Raw genomic sequence first — 11,819 nt, 5'->3', positions numbered from 1 at the left:
TTTGGTTTTTTTTTGTTTGAAATTTGAATACCTACTGTGTTTTGGTCATTGTACTACATAATTTATATATTTACTTCTAATCCAAACAAAACCCCTAGCTGGTATGTGTTATCTCCCACATTTTACAGATGAGGAAACTGAGAAAGATGAACTTTCTCAAGATCACACAGCTACTAAATAGCAAAACAAAATTTACATAAGGAACATGCAGAATGCGTAACACCTTCCTTATTGGTTATGAAATGAAAGTGCAGAAGTAGTATTCACGTTACAGTTCTATTATCAACCTAAGAGAATAAAACTCAGTAAAAGTCGTTCTTTGAGAGGTTCAACCAGTGAGATCTGGATACTTTTCTGATTCTGGAGAAGGATATCATGTTTGGTAAGGTGGAGGGTCAGAGAAAAAGACGAAGACCCCCCTGCAAGATGGATTGACAAAGTGGCAGCATCAGTGGGCTCAAGCGTGGCAACAATTATGAGGTTGGCCGGGGATCGGGCAGTATTTCATTCTATTGTGCATAGTGTCACTATGAGTCAGTACCAACTCGATGGCACCTAACAACAACAACAAGATGATGATATTGTTTTTAAGTGCTGTTGAGTCGGTACAGGATTGAATGTACATGGATAAGCAGTCAACCAACGTAGTGATCAAGAACCTGCTGTATAAACAATACGTGGCCAGTTGAAAATATAAACTATGTGATTTGAGTGGGGATAATGCAATGTCAATGGACAATCTCTGAGGAAAATTAAAACTTGAATTCCAAACTCAACTTAGAGCTTCTCATCCCCACTTTATGAGCAGGGTATTCCACAGTGGGTTTGGGGATATCTTATTTCTAAGTAACTTCCCCTGTTACCTGTTGCCTAATTCTTGTATATTACCTGAGACCTTGCTATTTAAACAGCACCTTGAAGTCAGACCTTTCCTGAACCCTTATACTCCATTTGGCCCAGCATCAGTCTCCCCATGAGCCTAGCTTCATGTTAAAATCATTTTAGGAACTAAAATAAAAAATACTGGTGTCTGTTCACCACATTGTGCCCTCCCTCTTCCTACCCTTGCCCAGATTTAATTGATCTGTGGTAGGAATTGGATGCCCATATTTCTTAAAAACTTCCACACTGATGCTGTTGTGCAGCAGGGTAATTAGTAACCACAGTCTTCAAGCCTAAGTAAGGAATTTGCCAGCTATACTAACAAAGCCAGCTAACTCATGGTGAGATACTAATATGTGTGAGTAGTGATTTACATTTAACCTGGAACTGTCCAGAGAAATAATGACTTAACAACTTAATTGCTGTTTTTTATTAAGTGCCGTGAAGTTGAATCCAACTCATAACAACCCTCTACAAGGGTTTCCAAGGATCAACTGTTGGGTTTGAACTGCCAGCCTTGCAGATACCAGTCCAGAACTTATCTACAGTATCACAATAGGACTCCTAACAACTCAGTGGAAGACAGCACTAGTAAAATTGTATCAGCCTGCTTTTCTCTAGGCTGGTTTTGGTTTTTATTCTTTGCTAATTGAATTCCAGTGGAATGCTACAAAGCACACACTTGTCTATTCCAAGAAATTTAGAGACAGTTACCTGGCCAGCTGACTGGAAGAGATCTGCATATGTTCCCATTCCAAGGAAATGATCCAATAAAATACAGAAATTTTCTAACAATATTATTAATATCATACACAATAAAATTTTGCTGAAGATAATTCAAAAACCGTTTCAGCAGTACAGTGATAGGGAACTGCCAGACATTCAGCCAGATTCCAAAGAGGATGTGGAACAAGGGATATCATTACTGATGTCAGATGGATCTTGCCTGAAAGTAGATAACACCAGCAAGGTGTTTTCCTTTATTTTATTGACCATGCAAAGGCAGTTGACTGTGTGATCATAACAAGTTATAGATAACATTGCAAAGAATGGGATTCCAGACCACTTACTTGTGATCATCATAGGACCCATACAGTGACCAAGAAGCAATTGTTTGAACAGAACAAATGGGATACTGTCTGGCTTAAAATCAAAGAAAGGTGTGCATCCAAATTTTATTGGTATACTGAGCAGAAAATCCAAGACGCTGGATTATATGAAGAACGTGGCATTGGGATTGCAGGAAGATTCATTATAACCTGCAGTATACAAATGAAACAACCTAAAGTGCTGAAAGTATAAAGGACTTGAAGTACTTATTGATGAACATTAAAGACTACAGCCTTCAGCATGGATTATATCTCAACATAAAACAAAATCCTTTCAAGTAGACCAATAAATAACATCATGATATTGGATCCACAGTCGACACCCTTGGAAACAGCAGTCAGGATATAAATAGAGGTATTGCATTGCGTAAATCTGACACAAGAGACCTCTTTAAAAACAAAGATGTCACTTAGGTTTAGAATGCTCCTGATCCAGGAGCTGGAGTCTTTTCAGTCTTCTCATGCATGCAAAAGCTGAACAGCGAATAAGCCTGAAAGAGAATTGGTGCCTTTGAATTACGGTGTTGGTGAAGAATATTGACTGTACCATGGACTGCCAAAACAAATCTTTCTTTCCAGAACACACCTTAGGTGTGAGGGTAGCAAGACTTGGTCTCACATACTTTTGACATGTATTAGGAGGGACCAGTCTGTAAAGATGGATACCATCCTTAGTAAAGTAGAAGAGGAAGAGTTTCAACGAGATGGATTGACAGTGGTTGGAAGAACAAAGAATGGGTTCTCTCATTAGCGTGAGGATGCTACAGGACTACACATTGTTTCATTCTGTCGTACAGAGGGTGTCTGTGAGTCCTAACCAACTCCATGGCACATAACAATGAAAAATGAGACAGTAATGTAATAGATAAGATTGTTCTTACATTATCTCAGAAGATTTAAATATTCATCTGAAAGTCAGGAAGATATTTAAGATAGCTAGTATAGTTCAGAGCAATGGTGTGGCACTATAGAATAAAAAAAAAACACTGGGCTGCTAACCACAATGCCGGCAGTTTCAATCTACCAGGCATTTAGAAACCTTGTACAGGGCCACTGTGCTGTGCGTTGAACTAACTCAGTGGCACACAACACACAACAACCATATATATATTTTTAAGTCAAGTTAAGTAGAATGAGTTTAAAGTGTGTTTCTGGATGAAGGATATTTTTCCCATCTTTGTGACTAAGGTTTCCTGTTACTTGTCCCAACCTTTGTGTTTTGACTTTTGGCTTTAGGTTTGAAGTTTCATTTGGAAGTGTATCATAAAGTAGTGGTTGACTATGCAGGATTTTGAGCCAGACACCTGGATTCCAGTCCTGGCTCTGTCACTTAATTTTTCTCAGTTACAGGCAAATTGCTTACCACTCTATGCCTCATTTCCTCACCTTTAAGTAATATCTACCTCATTGCATTGATGGGATTTTCTGAATTTACAGCTCTTAAAGCAATCACACCTAGAAAGAGCTCTATAATGGTTAGGTCTTACCTAGTTTAGTGTAAGTCACTTGAGATTCTTATGGGAAGTTAGGTGGAGATACATGTGAATATATTTAAGATTCATAACTTTTCTCCTATGATTTATCAAACATTTTCAGTTCTAAATAGAAAATGAAAGTGCAATGGCTCTGTACTGTGAACCACAAGGTCAGTGGTTCAAGCCCATCAACTGTTTTGTGAGAGAAAGATGAGGCTTTCTGCTTCTGCAGGTTGCTGTTAAGTCAGAACCAACTCCGCAGCAGTTAAAAACAACAAGAATAGAGGGAAAATTTTATGTTAGTAAAATTGAAAAAATACCAGAGGTCACTAAACCTGCTTATAATGTTAAAAAATAAAATTTCCACAAACTTTTATTTGTATACAAACTAGCAAGCTCTATTTGTAATTCATGAATGGGGCAGGGGTGTTAGGTGAGCAATCTGTTTGGAAAGTCAGATAAGAACTCCAAAGGACAAGTAGAAAAGACCAGTTAACTATTTGCACTACCCAAGAACTCCTTTCAAATAATATTTAATAATATCCATGCTACACTGGAGTTCAGGCATGTGTATTGGAAGAATGTTGCTTTGTATTTTCTGAATAACTTTCTTAGGAAGCAATATTCAGTATATGTATTTGAAAAGATGCCTAGCAGGGAATTTACTAAAAATGTCAATCTCTGAGTAGCCGGATTTTAGGTGATTTTTACTGCTTTATTCTTTTCTCTCATTTTATCTAAAAAAAAAAAAAAAAAAAAGGCAATAAATAAATTGGTGAAAGTCCTCTTAGACATATTTCTGTGTTTATATAGACAAATTATTATTGCTATTGTTAAGTGCTGTCAAGTCAATTCCCAACTCATAGCGACCCTGTATAGGGTTTCCAAGGAGCAGCTAGTCGGTTTGAACAACCAACCTTGCAGTTAGCAGTCGAGTGCTTATCCTACAGTGTCACACCATGACTCCATTTACACAAATATATACATGGTTTTCATTTTACATAAACAGGAGCATGTTTAATTATTGTTGTCTGCTTTTTTTCATTGACAATGTCATAAATCTCCTTTCTTACCAGTTGTTATAATGTACATTATAATTTTCTATATTTGCCATAGTGTGTTATATGTATATATGTACCCTTATGTTGCCAGCACTTACATATTTAGGAAATTTCCTATTCTTCATTTTAATAAAGAGCAGTGTTGGTAAGTGGCCAGGCATTGGAGACTCACTGACTCCACTCAGGGAAGAATTAAGGCTGTCAGTCCAAAGCTGACTCCTGTGAGGCAGAGGCCACATTTACCTCCTCTCTCCAACCTTGATTTTTTTTAACCAATTCTGATACCAGCAATCCCGCTCTTGCCACTCTGATAGATTCAGTAATTCCTTGCAGTGGCCACACAAAGCTCACAGGCCATACTCATGATTATAGGGTTGATTAGGGGAATTGTTAAGTGCCCTCTAGTCTCTTCTGACTCAAAGTGACCTGTATAGGGTTTCCAAGGAGCAGCTGGTGGTTTGAACCACCAACCTTGAGGTTAGCCTGCACCACCACACCAGGAGTCCTTATTAAGGAAGTAACAGGTTACAAATCAGAATCAACTTGGAAGTCTCAGGAACAATTTAGGATACAGGTCTTGGATCAAGATAGCTTCGTCTCAGCCATGCCTGCTGAGAAATCTCTCAGCTATTGGCCTTCAGCCCGCATTTTTGACCACTTTGCTCTCAGTCTGGCCTCTGCCCTACTTGGGCATTTGTTAGAAAGCTCTTTACCTCTGCCTGTAAGTGTCTGGAGGCCAGGAAGCCTCTTGTGTGAAGGCACTCAGCTCTCAAGTTCCATGTCTCTGCAAGCCTAGCCTCTCTCATGCTGTCTTGAGTGTTTCTGCTTTGTTTTGTCTCTTGAGTCCAAAGGTTATCAGTTCAGCAATCCCAGGTCCAAAGGACATGCTCCACACCTTGTCCTTTTTCTTGATAGCAGTAAGGTCCTCTTCCAACCTTTAAGATTGACTCTCTTTAAGCATAGCAGGATAACAAAATTGACCAATCCCCCACAAGGGCTCCATGCATTTTATCTGCATGGTCCCACCCCTGAAAGAGTTCCATGCATCTCTCCATTAGCAATAGTGTCCAGTACCTTTGGAGGGCTACATGCACCTTATTTGCAAGTTGTTGTTAAGTGCCATGGAGTCAGTTGTGACCCATGTTGTTGTTGTTGTTATGTGCCATGGAGTCGGTTCTGACTCATAGCGACCCTGTGCAGGGTTTCTGAAGTTGTAAATCTTTATGGGAGCAGAAAGCCTCATCTTTCTCCCGCAGAACAGCTAGTAGTTTCGAACTGCTGACCTTGTGGTTCACAGCCCCATTCGTAACCACTACGCTACCAGAGCTCCTTGTTGTGACCCATAGTGACCCTGTGTTTCCAAGGAACAGCTGATGAGCTTGAACCACCGACCTTGCAGTTCAAATAACTTTGCAGTCTGATGCATTAGCGCACAGCGCCACACCAGGACCTTATTTGCATACTTCTTCCCAATCATTTTGTGAAAGTTAACACCACCATATTTTGAGGGCTATATTAAGCAATTCATTTAATATGCATTACAGACGCCCATAACATTCTTTGTACAAATAGCTTTTCAAACTTAACTGTATGACTAAGTTACTTAGAACTACAGTGCCTCAGTTTCTTTATCTGAAAAATGGGTGTTGCACTTGAAAGTATAGTTCTGGGACCAAATGATATATATAATACAATGCATTTAAAGCCATGCCTGGCGAATAATAAGTGCTGAGTGAGTATCGGCTGTTATCACCAGTATCACCACTGTTATTCTATTACTTCTACTACTGCTGTTACATCTTCTTAGAATAAGTTCCTACGTGTGCTATTGCTGTGTCAAAAGCTATACACATCTTATATTTCTTATATGTTAATGCCAAACACTTGCCCCTCCAAAGAAAAAAAAAACTTTTTTTTAGAAAAGAAACAAGAAATGACACCCAATTTCTTTGTTTAAGAGTATTGATTATTTCATCCTGATAAGAATCTTGCCATCCTGAGCATTTCTTTTTCATCTTAGTTAATATAGTAAGTAAAAATATAGACCTTATCTGTTATTTTAATCATTTTTTTCCATTTGTATGCTTTCTTTTTTCTGTTATCTGTTATACAGCCACATCTGTCCGTATCCTGCCCTCTCCTCTCAGAAAGAGGCTCCTGTCTTCTAGCCCAGGTCTTATCCTCCCAGTTCCTAGCTCCTCAGGGAGCTCACTGTGCTTACTTGTCACTTAGTGTATTTCAGGCTCTTCATGTCTGCCGTGCTCTGTAGGAGATTTAGTCATCCCTTAGATACTTTTGGAGGCCTTGCATATATCCCTGTTCTGTACGAGGCACTGGGGATACAGCAGTGCAGAGGACAGGCAAGTTTCCTGTCCATGTGGGGTGTGCAGTCCAGTGTGCAAAGACAGATAATTAATAAGCCAGTAAGCAGGAGAATTCCAAATTGTAATTGGTACTATGAAAGAAATAAAACCATGCAGTGTGCTAGAGAGTGACCAAGAAGCAGTCAGGGAAGATATCTCCAAGGAAGTGATACTTGACCTCTGACACCTGGAAGATGAAAAAACTCAGGGAACGAGTGGTAAGCACAGAGTGACCAGCAAGGCCAAATGTCCTAAGATAAAAAGAACTTGGTAAGTTTGAGCAACAGAAGAAAGGTTCATGTGTTTGGACCAAGCAGAAGCAAGGAGGCAGTGAAATTGGGAGAGTCGATGAGGGCCAGCTCAATCTGTAAGGCCTAATACACCATAATGAGGACTTAAGAATGTTTTTCAAGTACAGCGAATGCACTGAAGAGTTTGCAAGGATTTACATATTGGATTCTTTATAGAAACTGAGGAGGAAAATGGGATGGAAACAAGACCTATCAAGAGATTGTTGCTTTAGCCCAGGCAAAATATGAGGATGGGAATAAGTAGATGAAAATGTGACGTAGCTTAGAGGTGGAACTATCTCCGTTTGCTGATGAAGTGAGAAAAAGCTTCTTATTTTTTTTGTTGTTGTTGCTCTAGCTTCCACCTGTTTTCTTAACTATACTCTGTACTTGAAAGAATAATCTACACTTGACATTTACACTCCTCACCTTTCAGTCTACGCCTGCTTTCAACTGAAATTGCTTTCCTGGGTTCATCACTTCTTTTTTCCTTTTTGTTAATAATTTATTTGATTTTTGTTGTTGTTGAGAATATGCACATCAAAACAAAACCCAAATTAACAGTGTCTACATTTACAACTCAGTGACATTGATTCCATTTTTTGAGTTGTGTAACCATTCTCAGCCTCCTTTTCTGAGTTGTTCCTCTCCCAGGTTCACTTCTTACTATGAAATCCTGTGGTCACATGTTAGTTCTTATTAGCATTTTACCCTGTTGAAACCATTCCCTTCTTGAAACTTTATTCCTTTGACTTTGAAGACATTACTATTGCCCAGATTTTCTCTCAGGAGATCTGTTGTGCCTCTCCTCCTCTGTCCCCTCTAAAATGTTAATAAGTTTCTGCTTTTTGGGCCCTTTTCCCCTTCTCACCCTGTCACTGCAGATGATCTCATTATGACTTTATCTACCATTTCACATTGAAAGCTCTTGATCTGTCTCCAACCCACAGGTTTCTCTTTACCTCCAGGCTGTTCTTTATGTGCTTGCACTTTCTCGAAACCTTCTGTGATTCACACCTCTCCACCCTCACCCCCAAAGCTGAGCTACTCTGAGTGCTGCCTCTTTTTCATTCCTTCCTGCCTTTGCTGCTTCCTCCGCCTGCTCCAGCCCCAACTCTCACTCTGCCTGGTTAACTAACTCCTGCTTGTCCTTGAACTCATGGTAGGCATCACATCCTCCAGGAAATTGTACTCAGTCCCCTGTGCTTGGGTTTGGATCCATCTAATGGTTCCCCATGAACCCCAGACTTATCTCAATTAATGGCATTTAGCATATTATTTAACTTTTTACGTGCCCCTCTCTCTCCCACTGTTCTGTAATATTTTAGCAGCTCACAGGACTACTTGCTATTCACCACTTTTCCACAGAAGTGCTACACACACTTTGGTTGAATAGTTGAGTGAACTTGTTGTTATTGTTCTGACCCATAGCAACCCTGTACAGGGTTTCCGAGGCTGTAAATCTTTACAGGAGCAAAAAGCCTCATCTTTCTCCCATGGAACAACTGATAGTTTCAAACTGCTGACCTTGAGGTTAGCAGCCCGATTTGTAACCACTATCGGAAACCCTGTACAGGGTCGTTATGGGTCGGAACCGACTCGATGGCACTTAACAACAACAACAACAACATGCTACCCAAAACGGTTTTCCCTTCTTTCTTTGATCTTCCCTTTGGCCGTTCCTTTGTTCATGTCCTGACTTCTCCTGGTAACTTTATCCTCCATTAGCCTGCTTTCTTTAGTAGATGCTGATTCTGTAGAATTCTGTCATTTGCCTTTTTCACTGAACAGTCAGTTGTAGGATGTGACTACAAATTACTTTGAGGCTTGTCTTTTAAGTACTATACAGTAAAAAAATAGATAATTAAAACAGACTTTTATTTTTATTCTGTAATTACTATGGTTACGAATCGGGCTGCGAACCTTAAGGTCAGCGGTTTGAAACTACCAGCCGCTCCGCGGGAGAAAGATGAGGCTTTCTACTCCTGTAAGGATTTACACCCTTGGAAACCCTGTACAGGGTCGCTATGGGTCGGAACCGACTCGACGGCACTTAACAACAACAACAACAATTACTATAATGAATATGCATTACAGAAGGTATTTCCTAATTTGCAGAGTCCTTGTATTTCAATTGATAACATTCAAATTCAAATTAAGAGCAAATCAAATGTTTTAAATAAAGTGTTATTTTTATTCATCTAAAAAGAAAGGAATATTAATTACTTTTTTTTTTTAAATCACAGAGTGCTTCGGGTTGGCGGAACCATTGTACTGTTACTAAGTGAAGACCACCACAAGCGCCTTTCTGACTGTGCAATGAGCAGCATCCCTTTGAACTCCAATAGCAGCCACACAGATGAACCTGGAATTAAAAAGTGCTTGACTCCTGAGGGGGAGAATGGTGTGTCAGAGGCAGTGGCTTGTTCATTTCAAGCCAGTACCTGTAAGGGCATAGACAAAATGTCGCCATTTGGCTCTTTGGTGCCATTGGAATGCTACAAAGTTAGCCTTGGAAAAACAGATGCATTTATATCTAAATATAGGAAGTCAGTCTCTTCTGGACATTAGCAGGCTCATTTCTGTAGCCCAAGTTCAAATCCATGTATCTTAGTTGTACCTTAGTAGAAGATTGTTGTCTCTAGAATTCTCTGTCTTTCCAAAGTGTTATTATTGTTGTTAGGTGCTGTCCAGTTGGTTCTGACTTACAGCAACCCTGAATAGAGTTTCTGAAGATCAGCTAGTGAGTTTGAACTGCCAACCTTGTGGTTCAAATGATCTTGTAATCCAGTGCTTATCCTGCAGCACCACACCAGGACTCCTGCCAAACAGTTAGTTGTTGTTGTTGTTAGGTGCCATCGAGTCAGTAACAACTCATAGTGACCTTAGGCACAGCAGAACAAAACACTGCCCAATCCTGGGCCAACCTCACTGCTTTGCCACGCTTGAGTCCATCGATCCTGCCACTAGGCCAATCCATCTCACTGGGGGTCTTTGTCTTTTTCGCTGACCCTCCACCTTACCAAACATGATATCCTTCTCTAGTGACTGGTCTCTCCTGACAACATGTCCAAACTATGAGAGACGAAGTTTGGCCATCTTGGCCTCCAAAGAGCACTCTGGCTGCACTTCTTCCAAAACAGATCTATTGGATCTGTTGGCAGCCCATGGCACTTAACAATATTCTCCTCCAACACCACAAGTAAATAAATTCCCATGAAGGCAGGTGTGGCTGCTGGAGGTTCTTAGTAAGAGTTTCTCCTTTCCAATCTAAAGGGATTGTTATTTCTGACAAAGAGTAGTTAATGACTATTTAAGCACAAGGACTGCAGCTTTTATCAGAATGTGAAAGGAGCCGCTGGGCCATGAATTGTTTCTAAGCAGAAACTTCAAAAGTTTTCTTGAGTTTAGATAAAATGTTACATCAACACAAGGGCAGTTAGAATTGCAACTACCAAATTGTTACAAATGTGGAGCCTTTGTGTAGTAATGCTTTCTATATTAAACTAGGTTTTTAAACCAGAGATGTTTTTCTCCATTGGAATGAAAATAATTTAATTGCAGTACATTTTTTGTGTCCCATGTACATACAACATCAGTAGGAATAAGAGCAACAGGAATTAAAGCCAATAAATATCCTTCAACATGATGGAAAATACAGTTTCCTTTTTTTTTAATAGCATTCATAAATCATCATCTTACTCTTAACAGGAATTAAAGTCATGTTTACTACTTGGGAAGAAACAGGTAATTGATGAAATGTTCAAATTTAATTACTTTTTCAATAGCCTGATAGAGTGACTCAGGTTTTTTTGCCGCTTTAGTGGTATTTGAATGGCCTCCCCCTTCCTTGTGAATCCAGTGTCTCCAGAGAAGAAACCAGCTAGAACTCTGAGACAGGCACTCAGAGGTGGCCAGCAACAGACTGTCAGAAACGTGTAAGTTGGTCATCTGAACTGGTTGAGTTAAAGGCAGTAATGGTGCAGCTAGTATGAAAGAACACATACAGCAGTGATGAAGCAATTCATCACCCTTGTGCTAACCTGCTGCTATAGAATATTGTAAGAATCTAAAGAAGGTAAGCACTATGGTTTAAGCCATCTTCTTTTAACAGAAGTTGACTGCTTCAAGGAAGAGCAAGATTTATGTAGTCCTGATTCCTTGGGTTAATTGGACCTCAACTGCAGGTGTTTTATTCCCTAGGGGCCATCTAACAATGCCTTTAAGTACTTTGGTTTTCACAGCTTGGGGAGGTTGACATCTAATAGGTTGTTGTTAGGTGCCAAAAGTCGGTTCTGACTCACAGACGCCTTATACACAACAGAGGGAAACACTGCCTAGTACTGTACCATCTCACAGTCTTTGTTAAGCTTGAGCCCGTTGCTGCTGCACTGTGCCAGTCCATCTTGTTGGGGATCTTCCTTATTTCGCTGACCCTCCACCTTACCAAACATGATACCCTTCTCCAGGGTCTAGTCCCTACTGACAACATGTCCAATATTTGAGAAACGAAGTCTGGCCATCCTGGTATCTAAGGAATATTCTGGATGTACTTCTAACACAGATTTGTTTGTTCTTCTGGCAGTCCGGGTACTTTTAATGTTCTCCTCCAACACCATAGCTCAAAGGTATAAATTTT

At 39.9% G+C, this 11,819-nt stretch overlaps 1 protein-coding gene across 1 annotated transcript in view; it reads left to right on the top strand.

Moving 5' to 3' along the window:
• LOC102815661 (THUMP domain-containing protein 2-like) overlaps nucleotides 1-9,751 on the top strand; it is a 68,973-nt gene extending 59,222 nt beyond the window's left edge. Inside the window, exon 10 of the mRNA XM_006839459.1 lies at nucleotides 9,427-9,751. Coding sequence (XP_006839522.1) covers nucleotides 9,427-9,751 — 325 coding nt within the window. The remainder of the gene's footprint in view (nucleotides 1-9,426) is intronic.
• Nucleotides 9,752-11,819: the final 2,068 nt, after the last annotated feature.

This window comes from Chrysochloris asiatica, unplaced genomic scaffold (genome assembly GCF_000296735.1).
Source record: "Chrysochloris asiatica unplaced genomic scaffold, ChrAsi1.0 scaffold00024, whole genome shotgun sequence".
Taxonomy (NCBI): Eukaryota; Metazoa; Chordata; class Mammalia; order Afrosoricida; family Chrysochloridae; genus Chrysochloris; species Chrysochloris asiatica.
Note: the sequence above shows the minus strand (reverse complement) of the source record. Positions and strands in the feature narration are given on the sequence as shown.